We start from the raw sequence: 21,784 nt of genomic DNA on the forward strand, positions 1-21,784 counted from the left end.
GTCTCTTGTTACCACGCGACAGAGCTGCCTTCCCTGAGTCTATTTTCAAAGTTATAAATACAAGTCTGTGTGTGTGTGTGTTCTCTTCCACTGCGTACAATATACACTGAGTGGACAAAACATTAGGAACACCTGCTCTGTCCATGACATAGTCTGACCAGGTGAAGCTATGATCCCTTATTGATGTACCTTGTTAAATCCACTTCAATCAGTGTAGATGAAGAGGAGGAGACAGGTTGAAGAAGGATTTTTAAGCCTTGAAACAAATTGAGACATGGATTGTGTATGTGTGCCATTCAGAGGGTGAATGGGCAAGACAAAAATATTTAAGTGCCTTTGAACGGGGTCTGGTAGTAGGTGCCAGGCGCACCGGTTTGTGTCAAGAACTGCAACGATGCTGGGTTTTCCATGCTCAACAGTTTCTCGTGTGTATCAAGAATGGTCCACCACCCAAAGGACATCCAGCCAACTTGACACAACTGTAGGAAGCATTGGAGTCAACATGGGCCAGCATCCCTGTGGAACGCATTCGACACCTTGTAGAGTCCATGACCCGATGAATTGAGGCTGTTCTGGGGACAAAAGTGGGGTGAAACTCAATATCAGGAAGGTGTTCTTGAAAATGTGCCACTCAGTGTACGTAGTGTGTTATTCTATAGTAAGGAGTATTGAAAAGCCCTGCCCAGCTGTGTAGTGCAGTAACTACACCACCAGAGGGCACTATAGCACAATAACATTAACACAGACACCATCACCTTGTTATCATTTTTGTATTTAACCTTTAACTAGGCAAGTCAGTTAAGAACAAAAACAAGCCTAGGAACAGTGGGTTTAACTGCCTTGTTCAGGGGCAGAACGACAGATTTTTACCTTGTCAGCTCAGGGATTCAATCTTGCAACCTTTCGGTTACTAGTCCAACGCTCTAACCACTAGGCTACCTGCTGGTTACTAGTCCAACGCTCTAACCACTAGGCTACCTGCTGGTTACTAGTCCAACGCTCTAACCACTAGACTACCTGCCACTGGGTCAGGTATCGGTTGCTATTGGAAGGAATTTAGATTCAGAAAGTCAAAGTGCTGATATTACAGGATAGAGAGACAGAGAGGAAGAGAATACCTGACCGCTGTGACTGACCCAAACTTAAGGAAAGCTTTGACTGTGTACAGACTCAGTGAATATAGCCTTGCTATTGAGAAAGGCCGCCATAGGCAGACCTGGCTCTCAAGGGAAGACAGGCTATGTGCACACTGCCCACAAAATGAAGTGGAAACTGAGCTGCACTTCCTAACCTCCTGCCAAATGTATGACCATATTAGAGACACATATTTCCCTCAGATCACACAGACCCACAAAGAATTCGAAAACAAATCCAATTTTGATAAACTCCCATATCTATTGGGTGAAATTCCACAGTGTGACATCACAGCAGCAAGATTTGTTACCTGTTGCCACAAGAAAAGGGCAACCAGTGAAGAACAAACACCATTGTAAATACAACCCATATTTATGTTTATTTATTTTCCCTTTTGTATTTTAACTATTTGCACATCATTACAACACTGTATATAGACATAATACGACATTTAAAATGTGTAATGTTTACTATTCATTTTTATTGTATATTTCACTTTTGTCTATTAAATATTTCATTTGCTTTGTCAATGTTAACATGTTTCCCATGCCAATAAAGCCCTGAGAGAGAGAGAGAGAGAGAGAGAGAGAGAGAGAGAGAGAGAGAGAGAGAGAGAGAGAGAGAGAGAGAGAGAGAGAGAGAGAGAGAGAGAGAGAGAGAGAGAGAGAGAGAGAGAGAGAACCAATGACAGATGTGGTTGAAATGACAGAGAACAGATAACAGAAGAGAATCAACCAATTGTATCAGATTCTGTACTCTTGGTGAAGAGAATCAACCAATGGTATCAGATTCTGCCCTCTGGGTGAGGAGAATCAACCAATGGTATCAGATTCTGCCCTCTGGGTAAATGTAATTACAGCGTCAGGTATTGATATTGATGCTGGGAAGACTGGAGTGTCCCTCAAATTATGGGAATGATATATCACATTTCATCTATCCAGCAGAGAACACAGTGAAAACCTCACAATGTTTGTCAGCTTGGTGTCAGACTTCTTTTCTCATTTTACGCCAATGTAAGTTTATCTGTTTATTTGTGGACAGACATAACAACTCAACATAATACAGGGGTTATTTAACAGACAAACAGACAGGGGTTATTTAACAGACAGACAGACAGACAGGGGTTATTTAACAGGGAGACAGACAGACAGGGGTTATTTAACAGGGAGACAGACAGACAGACAGGGGTTATTTAACAGACAAACAGACAGGTGTTATTTAACAGGGAGACAGACAGACAGACAGGGGTTATTTAACAAACAAACAGACAGGTGTTATTTAACAGACAGACAGACAGACAGACAGACAGACAGACAGACAGACAGACAGACAGACAGACAGACAGACAGACAGACAGACAGGGGTTATTTAACAGGGAGACAGACAGACAGACAGGCAGGCAGACAGACAGGGGTTATTTAACAGACAAACAGACAGGTGTTATTTAACAGACAGACAGACAGACAGACAGACAGACAGACAGACAGACAGGCAGACAGACAGGGGTTATTTAACAGGGAGACAGACAGACAGACAGACAGACAGACAGACAGACAGACAGACAGGGGTTATTTAACAGGGAGACAGACAGACAGGGGTTATATAACAGACAGACAGACAGACAGACAGACAGACAGACAGACAGACAGACAGACAGACAGACAGACAGACAGACAGACAGACAGACAGACAGGGGTTATTTAAAGGGGTACATGTTCTCTCAGGGTTGGCAGAAACATCTCCTCGTATCCAGACATAATACAGAGTCAATAAGAAGAGTTCAAACATAGGTCTGTCAGCTCTCAGCAGCCAATCAAACAGCCTCTAGGTGTTTGTCACAGGAACTCTACATGGCTTAATACAACACCTGTCAGCAGCTTGTCTCCAGGTGAATTTGGCTGTAAATCAGGACCTGTTTTGTTATTAATAATCTTGTACTGCAGTGGGATAAATCAGGGGTCACAGTGTTTCTGGGTAAATCATGACCTGTTGTCTTAAACAAATCTACTTTGACACAACATATACACCTCACACACATGGTTATGGGCTTAAAGAGGGAAAAGGGGGGATAGCTAGTCAGTTTTACAACGGAATTCCTTTAACTGAAATGTGTCTTCCTCATTTAACCCTCTGAATCAGAGAGGTGCGGGGGGGCTGCCTCGACATCCACGTCTTCGGCGCCCGGGGAACTGTCTTTTATAGAGTTAAAATGTATTACGTGTTGAGTTTGCATCCCAATATTACACTTTATATACATCACAGACGACTGAAATATAATTAAACCGTTTGACATAGAAACACCAGATTTTCGGACAGTAAAAATTAAATAAAAAATTAATAAAAATAAAATATGATTAACATTCCACCCATGGGGCCGCTGGGTCATTTGACTGCAGGAAAGAGAGTTTGTATTTATTTCCATGCGAGCCCAGTTGCCACAGTGTGGTATGGAATCAGATAGACAGATAGGTAAATGACTGCCTCAGGTATAGAGGTAGTAGGACTGGTAGAGGTAAGGCCAATGGGGAAGATACACTGAGACAATGGCACTGTTCATCACACACACACGCACGCACGCACGCACGCACGCACGCACGCACGCACGCACGCACGCACGCACGCACGCACGCACGCACGCACGCACACACACACACACACACACACACACACACACACACACACACACACACACACACACACACACACACACACACACACACACACACACACACACACACACACACACACACACACACACACACACACACACACACACACACACACACGTACATACATACATACATACGCATGAATGCACACACTGGATGACGTGCAACGGAAAATATGAAAATGAGGCACTCAGTCTCCAACCAGTGTCAGAGCTGCTGTATGTGCTGAGTATAAGACGTGGTGTGTTTCAGCGGTGTCCTGGTGTCTATTCTTCTAGGATCCGTTTTGATCCTGAGACGGACACCTTTCATTAAGGACTGAGAAGATGGTGTGTTTCAGCGGTGTCCTGGTGTCTATTCTTCTAGGATCGGTTTTGATCCTGTGACAGACACCTTTCATTAAGGACTGAGAAGATGGTGCAGACGGCTGTTACCCACTGTTTCTACGCTGCTCGGACCTGGTGACAGACAGAGAGAGAGAGAGAGACAAAGAGAGACAGAGAGAAAGGAAAGAGACAGAGAGACAGAGAGACGGAGAGAAAGCAGAGGGAAACGGAGAGAAAGGAGAGAGAAACGGAGAGAGACAGAGACAGAGACAGAGAGAAAGGAGAGAGAGACAGAGAGAGAAATACAGAGACAGAGACAGAGACAGAGACAGAGAGAAAGGAGAGAGAAAGGAGAGAGAGACAGAGAGAGAAATACAGAGACAGAGACAGAGAGAAAGGAGAGAGAAAGGAGAGAGAGACAGAGACAGAGAGAAAGGAGAGAGAGAGACAGAGAGGAAGGAGAGAGACAGAGAACAGGTAGAGAGAGAGAGACAGAGAACAGGGAGAGAGAGAGAGAGAGAGACAGAGAGGAAGGAGAGAGACAGAGAACAGGTAGAGAGAGAGACAGAGAACAGGGAGAGAGAATAGATCAGAGATAGAATAGAACAGAGGAGCGGCTGTGTGAACCTTCATATGGAGTCTACAACAGAGGGAGGAGGAGGAGGAAGAGGAGGAGGAGGAGGAGGGCTGAGGGAGCTGGTTCGAAAGTGGTTTACAGAGACCCAGGCCCCTCTCATTCTCCTCCATGACGGAAACTTTCCCGGCTGGTTCCAAGGCTTCACCGCCAGAAAGTAAGTGCTGCAAAACACCTCCAAGGATGTTACTGTACAGAATGAGGAACCGGGACGACACAGGACAGCAGTGGGAATACAGACAGACAGACAGACAGACAGACAGACAGACAGACAGACAGACAGACAGACAGACAGACAGACAGACAGACAGACAGACAGACAGACAGACAGACAGACAGACAGACAGACAGACAGACATCTCAGTGTAACGTTCAGCAGATCAGATCTCTGTTGTTGGAGGTATTCTGAAGGTCTGAAAGCAAATGAAGTTCTCTGTCTACTAACTGTAACATAGTCGTTGGTGCCTCGTTGTTCATTGAATATAGTAATACATTATAGTGTAGATTCAAACCACAGCCTCTGAAACAGGAAGAATGATCCTTTTTAGGCTGTTTTTATCTCAAGTAATTGTCATTTGTCAGTGAATAATGGGTATAAACGTGAGAGGTGCAAGAGAGAAACTAGGTTTCCATCCAATTGGCGACAGATTTTCATGTGAATATTTTTTTAAATCAGAATAAAGACATTTTCCCCCACCAGAGCCATCCATTTAACTTGTTGTAGATAGAATGCTGTAATGCGTAATGATTCCCATGTACCGAATACAAAATACAAGTTAAACGGGTTTACATCACATTATGGGGCGGGAGGTAGACTAGTGGTTACACCGTTGGGCCCGAAACCGAAAGGGTTGCTAGATCAAATCCCCGAGCTGACGAGGTAAAACTCTGTCGTTCTGTCCCTGAACAAGGCAGTTAACCCACTAGGCCGTCATTGTAAATAAGAATGTTTTTAACTGACTTGCCTAGTTAAATAAATATAAAATGATCAACTCTACTGATTTTCTCACACAACAAAAAGTGTCCCGCTCTGGTATTGCCATGTGCTGTTGTCTGGAACGCACGTATCACCTACAGGATGAGATCATTATTATTAACAAAAGCAGCCAAGCATCGATCATCACATCACCTGAATAAGACCGGCGATATTTATTGGAAAGGAGCATCGAGCTCATCACGTGCACTTTGACCCCCCTGTGAAGCTCATCACGTGCACTTTGACCCCCCTGTGAAGCTCATCACCGTGCACTTTGACCCCCCTGTGAAGCTCATCACCGTGCACTTTGACCCCCCTGTGAAGCTCATCACCGTGCACTTTGACCCCCCTGTGAAGTTCATCATCACGCCACCTGAATAAGACCGTGGATATTTATTGGAAAGGAGCATCGATCATCACGTCACCAGAATGAGACCGTGGATATTTATTGGAAAGGAGCATCGAGCTCATCACCGTGCACTTTGACCCCCTGTGAAGCTCATCACCATGCACTTTGACCCCCCTGTGAAGTTCATCATCGTGTATTTCATCTGTAGCCTCATAAACTTTCCCAAACGAGTCGTAGTGGGAGGACCACACGACATGTCATCGCGTGACTCCCCAAGTTAACTTCCATACGATGGTTGTTATATCAATATCTACGCATAAAAGGCATTTCCACCAACATTTCTCGTATAAATTATTTTACTCACACAAAAAAAAGATCCCACGTTGTCAAGAGTATTTTGTTTTGTCAAAATTTAGAAATTTCACCAAAACTTTTTCTGTTTTTCATCAGGCCTGTCATGGATTTTATCTGACACAGACTTTACTGGCATAAAAAGGTTGGATGTAAACCTGTTTAGAGAGCGAGAGAGATGAAGAGGGAGAGAGAGAATGAGGGAGAGAGAGGGAAATAGATAAAGAGAGAGAGAGAGAGAAAAAGAGAGAGGGAGAAAGAGGCTGAGAGAGATAAAGAGATAAAGAGGGAGAGAGAGAGAGAGAGAGACAGAGAGAGATAAAGAGGGAGAGAGAGATAAAGAGGGAGAGAGAGAGAGAGAGACAGAGAGAGAGACAGAGAGAGAGATAAAGAGGGAGAAAGGGAGAGAGAGAGAAAGATAAAGAGGGAGAGAGGAGGGTAAACAACATGTAACGATGTGCTATACAGTATATTAAAGCTAATTTCCCTGTGAAATCAGTGACAGCGTATTTTGTCCTTTACTTCCTCCCCTTTCTGTCAGGGAAGCAGAGGATCAGCTGAGAGAAAAGCCTCTGGGATGTTTTCTCATCAGACTCAGTGACAAAGCCGTCGGATACATCCTCTCATACAAGTGATTCCTAGTACCGGTTTGGTTACCTAAGACACCTCATAACAAAACATTCAAATATAATTTAATTCCTTTAAAAACTAAATGTGCAGCATAGCCTACAGCGGGTTGGGAAAGGTTTTAAAGATTGCAATTGATTGTGTTTTTTTTTTTTACAGAAGGTAATGTTCAATAGAAGGAATAAACCGGAAGTCTATTTAGATTGTTCACACACAATTACACCAAAAACTAGATTTGTAGTCAGTATTGTATCTTCTCATGCCGTCACATCTCACTTCACTAACCCTGTATTCTTCCTCAGAGGACAAGACCGCTGCCGCCATTTTGTGATCAACCAGGACCAAGCTGGGCTGTTCATTATCTCCGGGGACGACCGGCCTCACCACAGCCTCTCAGAACTGATCGAGCATTACAGAGTCCATCCCATCCAGCCCTTTGGAGAGTCCCTCACCTCTACGTACTGTTGTCAGGTAGGAGAACCAATAACATTACAGAGTCCCTCACCTCTACGTACTGTTGTCAGGTAGGAGAACCAATAACATTACAGAGTCCCTCACCTCTACGTACTGTTGTCAGGTAGGAGAACCAATAACATTACAGAGTTCCTCACCTCTACGTACTGTTGTCAGGTAGGAGAACCAATAACATTACAGAGTCCCTCACCTCTACGTACTGTTGTCAGGTAGGAGAACCAATAACATTACAGAGTCCCTCACCTCTACGTACTGTTGTCAGGTAGGAGAACCAATAACATTACAGAGTCCCTCACCTCTACGTACTGTTGTCAGGTAGGAGAACCAATAACATTACAGAGTTCCTCACCTCTACGTACTGTTGTCAGGTAGGAGAACCAATAACATTACAGAGTCCCTCACCTCTACGTACTGTTGTCAGGTAGGAGAACCAATAACATTACAGAGTCCGTCACCTCTACGTACTGTTGTCAGGTAGGAGAACCAATAACATTACAGAGTCCCTCACCTCTACGTACTGTTGTCAGGTAGGAGAACCAATAACATTACAGAGTCCCTCACCTCTACGTACTGTTGTCAGGTAGGAGAACCAATAACATTACAGAGTCCCTCACCTCTACATACTGTTGTTAGGTAGGAGAACCAATAACATTACAGAGTCCCTCACCTCTACGTACTGTTGTCAGGTAGGAGAACCAATAACATTACAGAGTCCCTCACCTCTACGTACTGTTGTCAGGTAGGAGAACCAATAACATTACAGAGTCCCTCACCTCTACGTACTGTTGTCAGGTAGGAGAACCAATAACATTACAGAGTCCCTCACCTCTACGTACTGTTGTCAGGTAGGAGAACCAATAACATTACAGAGTCCCTCACCTCTACGTACTGTTGTCAGGTAGGAGAACCAATAACATTACAGAGTCCCTCACCTCTACGTACTGTTGTCAGGTAGGAGAACCAATAACACTACAGAGTCCCTCACCTCTACGTACTGTTGTCAGGTAGGAGAACCAATAACATTACAGAGTCCCTCACCTCTACGTACTGTTGTCAGGTAGGAGAACCAATAACATTACAGAGTCCCTCACCTCTACGTACTGTTGTCAGGTAGGAGAACCAATAACATTACAGAGTCCCTCACCTCTACGTACTGTTGTCAGGTAGGAGAACCAATAACCTTACAGAGTCCCTCACCTCTACGTACTGTTGTCAGGTAGAGGAACCAATAACATTACAGAGTCCCTCACCTCTACGTACTGTTGTCAGGTAGGAGAACCAATAACATTACAGAGTCCCTCACCTCTACGTACTGTTGTCAGGTAGGAGAACCAATAACATTACAGAGTCCCTCACCTCTACGTACTGTTGTCAGGTAGGAGAACCAATAACATTACAGAGTCCCTCACCTCTACGTACTGTTGTCAGGTAGGAGAACCAATAACATTACAGAGTCCCTCACCTCTACGTACTGTTGTCAGGTAGGGGAACCAATAACATTACAGAGTCACTCACCTCTACGTACTGTTGTCAGGTAGGAGAACCAATAACATTACAGAGTCACTCACCTCTACGTACTGTTGTCAGGTAGGAGAACCAATAACATTACAGAGTCCCTCACCTCTACGTACTGTTGTCAGGTAGGAGAACCAATAATATTACAGAGTCCCTCACCTCTACGTACTGTTGTCAGGTAGGAGAACCAATAACTTTACAGAGTCCCTCACCTCTACGTACTGTTGTCAGGTAGGAGAACCAATAACATTACAGAGTCCCTCACCTCTACGTACTGTTGTCAGGTAGGAGAACCAATACCATTACAGAGTCCCTCACCTCTACGTACTGTTGTCAGGTAGAGGAACCAATAACATTACAGAGTCCCTCACCTCTACGTACTGTTGTCAGGTAGAGGAACCAATAACATTACAGAGTCCCTCACCTCTACGTACCGTTGTCAGGTAGGAGAACCAATAACATTACAGAGTCCCTCACCTCTACGTACCGTTGTCAGGTAGAGGAACCAATAACATTACAGAGTCCCTCACCTCTACGTAATGTTGTCAGGTAGGAGAACCAATAACATTACAGAGTCCCTCACCTCTACGTACTGTTGTCAGGCAGGAGAACCAATAACATTACAGAGTCCCTCACCTCTACGTACTGTTGTCAGGTAGAGGAACCAATAACATTACAGAGTCCCTCACCTCTACGTACTGTTGTCAGGTAGAGGAACCAATAACATTACAGAGTCCCTCACCTCTACGTACTGTTGTCAGGTAGGAGAACCAATAACATTACAGAGTCCCTCACCTCTACGTACTGTTGTCAGGTAGGAGAACCAATACCATTACAGAGTCCCTCACCTCTACGTACTGTTGTCAGGTAGAGGAACCAATAACATTACAGAGTCCCTCACCTCTACGTACTGTTGTCAGGTAGAGGAACCAATAACATTACAGAGTCCCTCACCTCTACGTACCGTTGTCAGGTAGGAGAACCAATAACATTACAGAGTCCCTCACCTCTACGTACCGTTGTCAGGTAGAGGAACCAATAACATTACAGAGTCCCTCACCTCTACGTACTGTTGTCAGGTAGGAGAACCAATAACATTACAGAGTCCCTCACCTCTACGTACTGTTGTCAGGTAGGAGAACCAATAACATTACAGAGTCCCTCACCTCTACGTAATGTTGTCAGGTAGGAGAACCAATAACATTACAGAGTCCCTCACCTCTACGTACTGTTGTCAGGCAGGAGAACCAATAACATTACAGAGTCCCTCACCTCTACGTACTGTTGTCAGGTAGAGGAACCAATAACATTACAGAGTCCCTCACCTCTACGTACTGTTGTCAGGTAGAGGAACCAATAACATTACAGAGTCCCTCACCTCTACGTACTGTTGTCAGGTAGGAGAACCAATAACATTACAGAGTCCCTCACCTCTACGTACTGTTGTCAGGTAGGAGAACCAATAACATTACAGAGTCCCTCACCTCTACGTACTGTTGTCAGGTAGGAGAACCAATAACATTACAGAGTCCCTCACCTCTACGTACTGTTGTCAGGTAGGAGAACCAATAACATTACAGAGTCCCTCACCTCTACGTACTGTTGTCAGATAGGAGAACCAATAACATTACAGAGTCCCTCACCTCTACGTACTGTTGTCAGGTAGGAGAACCAATAACATTACAGAGTCCCTCACCTCTACGTACTGTTGTCAGGTAGGAGAACCAATAACATTACAGAGTCCCTCACCTCTACGTACTGTTGTCAGGTAGGAGAACCAATAACATTACAGAGTCCCTCACCTCTACGTACTGTTGTCAGGTAGGAGAACCAATAACATTACAGAGTCAGTCCCTCACAGTTGGGAAAACGTTGGTTAAAATGTAACCTTGTCTGATAGAGTGCCCATCTGTGGTCTGTGTTTAGTCAAGCAGGACAGCTGTATGATGTGTTGTGGTCTATCTGTGGTCTGTGTTGTATCTTCTCGTGCCATCGCAGTCTATCTGTGTTGTCTTCTCATACCATCGCAGTCTATCTGTGTTCTGTCTTCTCATGCCATCGCAGTCTATCTGTGTTCTGTCTTCTCATGCCATTGCAATCTATCTGTGTTCTGTCTTCTCATGCCATCGCAGTCTATCTGTGTTCTGTCTTCTCATGCCATCGCAGTCTATCTGTGTTGTGTGTTTAGTCAAGCAGGACAGCTGTATGATGTGGTGTGGTCTATCTGTGTTCTGTGTTTAGTCAAGCTCAGGAGAGCTGTATGATGTGTTGTGGTCTATCTGTGTTCTGTGTTTAGTCAAGCTCAGGAGAGCTGTATGATGTGGTGCAGTTCGAGGCCAAAGAGAAGACCGGTGGGATCAGTGTCCGAGCCCTGAGAAGTTACTGGGACCAGCAGAACAAACAGAAGAATGACCAACACCAACAGAATGACCATCAAAAGGACCATCACAATGACCCACGGAATGACCCACGGAATGACCCACAGAATGACCCACGGAATGACCCACGGAATGACCCACGGAATGACCCACGGAATGACCCACGGAATGACCCACGGAATGACCCACGGAATGACCCACGGAATGACCCCCGGAATGACCCCCGGAATGAGCAGCACCAATGGAATGACCTGCCGCCAACTAGGCAGCCCCCTGCAGTGCCACCCGTGCTGCCACCCAAAACCAACAACAGGAAGTTGACATCAACAGTATCCATTGGCAGGAAGTCCCTCCCACAGGTACAGTAGGCTAGCCGCTACGGTGGCTGAAGTCAGGTGATAAGCGGTGATGTACTGACCTGACAGGGTCATGACCCCGTGGTGTAGAAAACATTTCCTGTGGTATTAGTTCATCTTCAGGTGATCTTTAACCTCAGCACATTTCATACAGAAATATTGTGTGATTAAAACCCAATGTATATTCTGTGTTCTGTCTTTAGCAAGCAGTACCTCCAGTACCAAGGCGAGGCCCACCTCTGACCCACTCTCTGAGTGGAACCTTGTCTGACAAGAGCACGTCTCAAATCCAATACGCAAAAATACACCATGATCAAACCAAGATCCCATCTCACGGTCAAATCCAATACGCTGAAATACACCATGATCAAACCAAGACTACATCTCACGGTCAAACCCAATACGCTGAAATACACCATGATCAAACCAAGACTACATCTCACGGTCAAATCCAATACGCAGAAATACACCATGATCAAACCAAGACTACATCTCACGGTCAAATCCAATACGCTGAGATACACCATGATCAAACCAAGACTACATCTCACGGTCAAACCCAATACGCTGAGATACACCATGATCAAACCAAGATCACATCTCACGGTCAAACCCAATACGCTGAGATACACCATGATCAAATCAAGACTACATCTCACGGTCAAACCCAATACGCAGAAATACATACTAACCAGAACAAAGTGGAGAGACTGGCCAGTACTGGGAATCTGAACCAGAGGAGAAGCACCGGCCCCTGGTCCTGCAATAACACCTCCACAGCAGCAGGAGGAGTCATGTACTCTGAGCTGACCCTGGCAGATGGATGGAGCCGCTCTCTACCGCGCCTGGACGACACCACGGAGGAGGAGGAGGAGGAGGAGGAGGAGGGGGAGGAGGAGGAGGAGGAGGAGGGGGAGGAGGAGGGGTACTCCAACAGGACAACCATCCCCTGCTTCCCCCACACCTCTCACTCCCCTAATCCCCCCAAGAGGGTCACCTGCCACGCCTACTCTCTTCAGGACCCCAGGGAAAACCCCCGGCCACGGATCCACGGTGGACCACACAGCCTGGATCAGCTGAGCACCAACCCACTGTACCAGGCCTCTGTCGGGCTTGGTGAGAGCCAGGACACCCCCTGGAAGGGACCACAGAAGCAGAGAGAATGGGACCGTGGCAGGAGCCCTAACCCCCAGAACCAGAATCCCCAGCAGGAGGAGAGTATGTATGCAGAGGTTCCAGAGGGGCCGTCTCTTCCCCGTCATCTGATTACAGACAACACCTATGAGCAGATCCCAGGGGACGGTGGCCTGAAGGGGACACAAAGCACCGCCACAGACCAGGAGGGAAACACCTATGAGCAGATCCCAGGGAACGGTGGCCCGAAGGGGACACAAAGCACCGCCACAGACCAGGAGGGAAACACCTATGAGATGCTGGAGGACCTGAAGTCCAAGGAGTCTACTTGGGGCAAGAAGGTAAAGAACTACTGAAATACTCCTTGAGTATCTAGATAAACAAAATGATCATCACGATGTTATGAAAATGAAATGATTCTTACATAAATACATACAGTCCAGGTAACCGGCAAAATAAAGGAAACACTGGAGTAAATGAGGGATACAAAGTGTATTGAAAGCAGCAGGTGCTTCCACACAGGTGTGGTTCCTGAGTTAATTAAGCAATTAACATCCCATCATGCTTAGGGTCATGTATAAAAATGCCCAGTTGTCCGTTAGTTTGGTTACCATGGATAGAAGGAGAGATCTCAGTGACTCTCAAAAAAGGAGCATAAGGGGTTTAAAGGTGTGTGTGTGTGTGTGTGTGTGTGTGTGTGTGTGTGTGTGTGTGTGTGTGTGTGTGTCAGTCACCAGATCTCAACCCAATTGAACACTTATGGGAGATTTTGGAGTGGTGCCTGAGACAGCGTTTTCCACCACCATCAACAAAACACCAAATGATGGAATTTCTCGTGGAAGAATGGTGTCTCATCCCTCCAATAGAGAGTTCCAGACTCCTGTAGAATCTATTCCAAGGTGTATTGAAGCCATTCTGGCAGCCCGCAGCCCGCAGCCCCCAGCCCCCAGCCCCCAGCCCGTGTAACGGATGTGAAATGGCTAGCTAGTTAGCGGGTACGCGCTACTAGCATTTCAATCAGTTACGTCACTTGCTCTGAGACTTAAGTAGGGTTGCCCCTTGCTCTGCAAGGGCCGCGGCTTTTGTGGAGCGATGGGTAACGACGCTTCGTGGGTGTCAGTTGTTGATGTGTGCAGAGGGTCCCTGGTTCGCGCCCGTGTCGGGGCGAGGGGACGACGTAAAGTTATACTGTTACACCCGCAGCCCCTAGCCCTCAGCCCGCAGCCCCCAGCCCCCAACCCGCAGCCCCCAGCCCTCAGCCCCCAGCCCCCAGCCCGCAGCCCTCAGCCCCCAGCCCCCAGCCCTCAGCCCCAGCCCGCAGCCCGCAGCCCTCAGCCCTCAGCCCCCAGCCCGCAGCCCTCAGCCCCCAGCCCTCAGCCCCCAGCCCCCAGGCCGCAGCCCCCAGCCCTCAGCCCTCAGCCCTCAGCCCCCAGCCCCCAGCCCGCAGCCCCCAGCCCGCAGCCCCCAGCCCGCAGCCCTCAGCCCCCAGCCCCCAGCCCGCAGCCCCCAACCCGCAGCCCCCAGCCCGCAGCCCGCAGCCCCCAGCCCACAGCCCGCAGCCCTCAGCCCCCAACCCTCAGCCCCCAGCCCGCAGCCCCCAGCCCCCAACCCACAGCCCCCAGCCCTCAGCCCGCAGCCCCCAGCCCCCAGCCCGCAGCCCTCAGCCCCCAGCCCGCAGCCCCCAGCCCTCAAGCCCCAGCCCCCAACCCGCAGCCCTCAGCCCCCAGCCCTCAGCCCGCAGCCCCCAACCCTCAGCCCCCAGCCCGCAGCCCCCAGCCCCCAGCCCGCAGCCCTCAGCCCCCAGCCCCCTTCCCGCAGCCCCCAGCCCTCTTCCCCCTTCCCCCAGCCCCCTTCCCCCTTCCCGCAGCCCGCAGCCCTCAGCCCCCAGCCCGCAGCCCCCAGCCCCCTTCCCACAGCCCCCAGCCCCCAGCCCCCTTCCCGCAGCCCCCAGCCCCCTTCCCCCAGCCCCCTTCCCCCTTCCCCCTTCCCGCAGCCCGCAGCCCCCAGCCCCCAGCCCTCAACCCCAGCCCCTAGCCCTCAGCCCCCAGCCCCCAGCCCGCAGCCCCCAGCCCCCAGCCCGCAGCCCCCAGCCCCCAGCCCGCAGCCCCCAGGCCGCAGCCCGCAGCCCCCAGGCCGCAGCCCGCAGCCCCCAGCCCCCAGCCCGCAGCCCTCAGCCCTCAGCCCCCAGCCCTCAGCCCTCAGCCCCCAGCCCCCAGCCCCCAGCCCGCAGCCCCCAGCCCTCAGCCCCCAGCCCCCAGCCCGCAGCCCCCAGCCCTCAGCCCCCAGCCCCCAGCCCGCAGCCCTCAGCCCCCAGCCCCCAGCCCTCAGCCCTCAGCCCTCAGCCCGCAGCCCCCAGCCCCCAGCCCGCAGCCCCCAGCCCCCAGCCCCCAGCCCGCAGCCCCCAGCCCCCAGCCCCCAGCCCGCAGCCCCCAGCCCCCAGCCCTCAGCCCTCAGCCCTCAGCCCTCAGCCCCCAGCCCGCAGCCCGCAGCCCGCTCTATTGGGGCACTTTATGTTGGTGCTTCTTATATTTTGGCAGTAACCTGAAAATACTGACTGTATATACTGTATATATATACAACTTTGGACTGGTACTATATAGAACACTTTGGACTGGTACATATATATATATATAGTACCAGTCCAACGTTTGGACCCACCTACTCATTCAAGGGTTTTTCTTTATTTTTACTATTTTCTACATTGTAGAATAATAGTGAAGACCTCAACATTCTGAAATAACACATATGGAATCATGTTGTAACCAAAAAAAAGTGTTTAACAAATCAAAATATATTTTAGATTTGATATTCTTCAAAGTAGCCACCTGTGTAGCTGGTGTAGAGAAGTCAGGTGCAGGACAGAAGATATGAGTAATCAACGTAATTTACTCAAATAATCACAAATACAACGCAAAAATACGAGCCCACAATAACAGACCGTATTAAAAACAAACAATCACTCACAAACAAACATGGGGGAACAGAGGGTTAAATAATGAACAAGTAATTGGGGGAATGAAACCAGGTGTGTAAGACAAGGACAAAACAAATGGAAAATGAAAAGTGGATCGGCGATGGCTAGAAGGCCGGTGACGTCGACCGCCGAACGAACAAGGAGAGGGACCGACTTCGGCGGAAGTCGTGACACCACCCTTTGCCTTAATGACAACTTTGCACACTCTTGACATTCTCTCAACCAGCTTCATGAGGTAGTCACCTGGAATGCATTTCAATTAACAGGTGTGCCTTGTTGAAAGTTAATTTGTGGACTTTCTTTCCTTCTTAATGTGTTTGAGCCAATCAGTTGTGTTGTAACAAGGTAGGGGTGGTAAACAGAAGATAGTCTTATTTCGTAAAAGACCAAGTCAATATTATGACAAGGACAGCTCAAATAAGCAAAGAGAAACGACAGCCCATCATTACTTTAAGACATGAAGGTCAGTCAGTCAGGAAAATGTAACGTTTCTTCAAGTGCAGTTCCAAAACCCATCAAGCGCTATGATGAAACTGGCTCTCATGAGGACCGCCACAGGACAGGAAGACCCAGAGTTACCTCTGCTGCAGAGGATAAGTTCATCAGAGTTAACTGCCTCAGATTGCAGCCCAAATAAATGCTTCAAATCAAATTTTATTGGTCACATACACGTGTTTAGCAGATGTTATTGCGGGTGTAGCGAAATGCTTGTGTTTCTAGCTCCCAACAGTGCAGTAATATCTAACAAGTAATATCTAACAATTTCACAACATATAGCCAATACAGAAAAATCTAAGTAGAGGAATGGAATTAAGAATATATAAATATATGGACGAGCGACGTCAAAGCGGCATAGACTAAGATACAGTAGAATAGAGTTGAAGTAACAGACACATCTCAACATCAACTGTTCAGAGGAGACTGTGTGAATCAGGCCTTCATGGTCGATTTGCTGCAGGAAACCAATAATAAGAAGAGACTTGCTTGGGCCAAGAAAACACAGGCAATGGACATTAGACCGGTGGAAATCTGTCCTTTGTTCTGATGAGTCCAAATTTGAGATTTTTGGTTTCAACTGCCGTGTCTTTGTGAGACGCTGAGTAGGTGAACGGATGATCTCCGCATGTGTGGTTCCCACCGTGAAGCATGGAGGAGGAGGTGTGATGGTGAGGGGGTGCTTTGCTGGTGACACTGTCGGTGATTTATTTAGAATTCAAGGCACACTTAACCAGTATGGCTACCACAGTATTCTGCAGCAATACGCCATCTCATATGGTTTGCGCTTAGTGGGACTATCATTTGTTTTTCAACAGGACAATGACCCAACACAACTCCAGGCTGTGTAAGAGCTACTTGACCAAGAAGAAGAGTGGTGGAGTGCTGCATCAGATGACCTGGCCTCCACAATCACCCGACTTCAACCCAAATTAGATTGTTTGGGATGAGTTGGACCGCAGAGTGAAGGAAAATCAGCCAACAAGTGTTCAGCATATGTGGGAACTCCTTCAAGACTGTTGAAAAAGCATTCCTCATGAAGCTGGTTGAGAGAATGCCAAGAGTGTGCAAATGTGTCAGCAAGGCAAAGGGTGGCTACTTTGAAGAATCTCAAATATAATATTTGTTTAACACTTTTTTGGTTACTACATGATTCCATATGTGTTATTTCATAGTTTTGATGTCTTCACTATTATTCTACAATGTAGAAAATATTAAAAATAAAGATAAACCGTTGAATGAGCAGGTGTGTCCAACCTTTTGACTGGTACTGTATATATATATATATATATATATCCGCACTGTATATGATAAAATATATTCTATTGATTCTGTTGCTATGCAGAATATCACATGGAGAAAATTATTCCCTGAATACAAGAAGAAATAGCAGCAGCATGCAGATTCAGCAACAAACCAACCAGCACCCTGCAGATTCAGCAACAAACCAACCAGCACCCTGCAGATTCAGCAACAAACCAACCAGCACCCTGCAGATTCAGCAACAAACCAACCAGCACCATGCAGATTCAGCAACAAACCAACCAGCACCATGCAGATTCAGCAACAAACCAACCAGCACCCTGCAGATTCAGCAACAAACCAACCAGCACCCTGCAGATTCAGCAACAAACCAACCAGCACCCTGCAGATTCAGCAACAAACCAACCAGCACCATGCAGATTCAGCAACAAACCAACCAGGACCCTGCAGATACTATTTAGGAAATGTGTGGACTTGCGTTATCTCTGTGTTAAATGTGTTTTATTAGCAAATATAAATTAAATGTATTTTCCCTTATCTCCACATTGATTGTCCTTGGAAATTGAAACTCAAGCTGTCTTGAGCAGAGAGAGAGAGAGAGAGAGAGAGAGAGAGAGAGAGAGCGCGAGAGAGCGAGAGAGAGAGAGAGAGAGAGAGAGAGAGAGAGAGAGAGAGAGAGAGAGAGAGAGAGAGAGAGAGAGAGAGAGAGAGAGAGAGAGAGAGAGAGAGAGAGAGAGAGAGAGAGAGAGAGAGAGAGAGAGAGAGAGCGAGAGCGAGAGCGAGAGCGAGAGAGAGAAACTAGTGGGGCTATACACTGAGTGTACAAAACAGTATTTAGTTGCACCCCCTTATGGCCCTCAGAACAGCCTCAATTCATCGGGTCATGGACTCTACAAGGTGTTGAAAGCGTTCCACAGGGATGCTGGCCCATGTTGATTCCAATGCTTCCCACAGTTGTGTCAAAGTTGGCTGGATGTCCTTTGGGTGGTGGACCATTCTTGATACACACAGGAAACTATTGAGCGTGAAAAACACAGCATCGTTGCTGGTCTTGACACACTCAAACTGGTGCGCCTGACACATACTACCATACCCCCTTCTTTTGTCTTGCCCATTCACCCTCTGAATGGCACACATACACAATCCATGTCTCAATTGTGTCAAAGCTTAAAAATCCTTCTTTAATCTGTCTCCCCCCCCCTTCATCTAAGACGGACTGTTGTGGATTTAACAAGTGACATCAAAAAGGGATCATAGCTTTCACCTGGATTCACCTGGTCAGTCTATGTCACAGTAGTATCTATGGAGGGTCTATGGAGGGTCTATGGAAGGTCTATGGAAGGTCTATGGAGGGTCTATGGAGGGTCTATGGAAGGTCTATGGAGGGTCTATGGAGGGTCTATGGAAGGTCTATGGAGGGTCTATGGAGGGTCTATGGAAGGTCTATGGAGGGTCTATGGAAGGTCTATGGAGGGTCTATGGAGGGTCTATGGAGGGTCTATGGAAGGTCTATGGAGGGTCTATGGAGGGTCTATGGAAGGTCTATGGAGGGTCTATGGAGGGTCTATGGAAGGTCTATGGAGGGTTTATGGAGGGTCTATAAAGGGTATATGGAGGGTTTAGGGAGGGATGCCTGGTACAGTAAAGACACATAAACCTCAGTGAGAGAGTTCAGATGTTAGACTGTACTGTATAATACTACTTCCTCTTTATGGAACCTCTCTGTACTCTATAATACTACTTCCTGTTTATGGAACCTCTCTGTACTGTATAATACTACTTCCTGTTTATGGAAGCTCTCTGTACTGTATAATACTACTTCCTGTTTATGGAACCTCTCTGTACTGTATAATACTACTTCCTGTTTATGGAACCCCTCTGTACTGTATAATACTACTTCCTGTTTATGGAACCTGTATGTAATGTATAATACTACTTCCTGTTTATGGAACCCCTCTGTACTGTATAATACTACTTCCTGTTAATGGAACCCCTATGTACTGTATAATACTACTTCCTGTTTATGGAACCTCTCTGTACTGTATAATACTACTTCCTCTTTATGGAACCCCTCTGTACTGTATAATACTACTTCCTTTTTATGGGACCCCTCTGTATCATTTGACCCATTGGAATAGTAACACCACTTGAATTCTGATTAAAGTACCATACTCATAGCGAACATGCAACATGACATTATTCCCAGATGTTTTGATGTTGTCATGAAAATGATGTCTTTAATAAATGATTGTCATTTGGTTATGAAGCTAATGTCACAACAAGCCAGTCAGAACATGATGTACTGATGACGTCCCATGCCATATTTCACCCCACTGTTATTTGGTCAATCAGAAAACCAGACTTCAACTCATGCCAGATGTTGTCCGGTGCTGGGCCTTTAGGTCAGGCGCTGGGCCGTCAGGTCAGGCGTTGGGCCGTCAGGTCAGGCGCTGGGCCGTCAGGTCAGGTGTAATTGTGAGTTAACGGTTGTAGACATGGTTAAGTGGACTAGAGCTAATAGTGCTGGCTGGTCCCAGAGATAAATGTCAAGCAGAAATGACTGGACTTTATCTCAGCTCCACACCAACTGTTTAATGTGTTCCCATCCCAGCACTTAGAGCAGGCCGGGGAGAATGACTTCCTGCTGAACGGGGCTTCCCAGATGGCCCCCTATTCCCTATGTAGTGCACTACTTTATATCAGAGCCCTATGGCACCCTATTCCCTATGTAGTGCACTACTTTAGACCAGAGCCCAATGGCACCCTATTCCCTATATAGTGCACTACTTTAGACCAGAGCCCTATTCCCTATATAGTGCACTACTTTAGACCAGAGCCCTATTCCCTATATAGTGCACTACTTTATATCAGAGCCCTAAGGCACCCTATTCCCTATATAGTGCACTACTTTCGAACAGGACACATTGGGGTATGTCTTGTGAATAAAGTAGTGCACTATATAGGGAATAGGGTGCCATAGGGCTCTGATATAAAGTAGTGCACTATATAGGGAATAGGGTGCCATAGGGCTCTGATATAAAGTAGTGCACTATATAGGGAATAGGGTGCCATAGGGCTCTGATATAAAGTAGTGCACTACATAGGGAATAGGGTACCGTTTGGGGTTTAGCCGGGGTCTGGATCTGGACATCTGGATAACAGAGATCATAGTTTCACGAAGGTACTGCTCCATTTGATTCCATCTGCTTCTCTCTCTCTCTCTCTCTCTCTCTCTGAGAGCAGTGACTCAGATACAGTGGGACTGTTTAAACTGCTCCGTCAGCAGAACATGGAACAGCCCCCTTTTATACGGGGAAATACTGGACAGAGACAGCTGTCGTTTCAGTTAAACACCACTCCAGGGGTTAGGGAATACGACACCAGGAAGTGGTACCTGTATTATGGTGTGGTGATGTAACAGGACCAGGAAGTGGTACCTGTATTATGTTGTAGGGATGTAACAGGACCAGGAAGTGGTACCTGTATTATGTTGTGGTGATGAAACAGGACCAGGAAGTGGTACCTGTATTATGTTGTAGTGATGTAACAGGACCAGGAAGTGGTACCTGTATTATGTTGTAGTGATGTAACAGGACCAGGAAGTGGTACCTGTATTATGTTGTGGTGATGTAACAGGACTAGGAAGTGGTGCCTGTACTATGTTGTGGTGATGTAACAGGACAGGAAGTGGTACCTGTATTATGTTGTAGTGATGTAACAGGACCAGGAAGTGGTACCTGTATTATGTTGTGGTGATGTAACAGGACCAGGAAGTGGTACCTGTATTATGTTGTGGTGATGTAACAGGACCAGGAAGTGGTACCTGTATTATGTTGTGGTGATGTAACAGGACCAGGAAGTGGTACCTGCATTATGTTGTGGTGATGTAACAGGACCAGGAAGTGGTACCTGTATTATGTTGTGGTGATGTAACAGGACCAGGAAGTGGTACCTGTATTATGTTATGGTGATGTAACAGGACCAGGAAGTTGTACCTGCATTATGTTGTGGTGATGTAACAAGACCAGGAAGTGGTACCTGTATTATGTTGTAGTGATGTAACAGGACCAGGAAGTGGTGCCTGTATTATGTTGTGGTGATGTAACAGGACCAGGAAGTTGTGCCTGTA

The 21,784-nt window shown here is 47.1% G+C and overlaps 1 protein-coding gene across 1 annotated transcript; it reads left to right on the forward strand.

Annotated features, from left to right (window-relative positions):
• The first annotated feature begins 3,898 nt into the window (after positions 1 to 3,898).
• Positions 3,899 to 19,840, forward strand: LOC139567073 (GATA zinc finger domain-containing protein 10-like). Its single transcript, XM_071388530.1, has 6 exons — positions 3,899 to 4,920; positions 6,981 to 7,070; positions 7,369 to 7,537; positions 11,352 to 11,792; positions 11,993 to 13,264; positions 17,738 to 19,840. The coding sequence occupies exons 1-6, from the start codon at positions 4,763 to 4,765 to the stop codon at positions 17,780 to 17,782; spliced, it is 2,175 nt and encodes a 724-aa protein (XP_071244631.1). The 5' UTR covers positions 3,899 to 4,762; the 3' UTR covers positions 17,783 to 19,840.
• The last annotated feature ends 1,944 nt before the right edge of the window (positions 19,841 to 21,784 follow it).

The sequence above is a fragment of the Salvelinus alpinus genome, unplaced genomic scaffold (genome assembly GCF_045679555.1).
Source record: "Salvelinus alpinus unplaced genomic scaffold, SLU_Salpinus.1 scaffold_42, whole genome shotgun sequence".
NCBI classification, from domain to species: Eukaryota; Metazoa; Chordata; class Actinopteri; order Salmoniformes; family Salmonidae; genus Salvelinus; species Salvelinus alpinus.

Bases quoted from the DNA above. Each gene is read 5' to 3' on its own strand.
- LOC139567073 (XM_071388530.1), top strand. From the start codon at position 4,763: ATGGAGTCTACAACAGAGGGAGGAGGAGGAGGAAGAGGAGGAGGAGGA. The intron at 4,921-6,980 runs GTAAGTGCTGCA...CCTTTCTGTCAG, and splicing joins CAAGGCTTCACCGCCAGAAA to GGAAGCAGAGGATCAGCTGA. The intron at 11,793-11,992 runs GTACAGTAGGCT...TTCTGTCTTTAG, and splicing joins GCAGGAAGTCCCTCCCACAG to CAAGCAGTACCTCCAGTACC.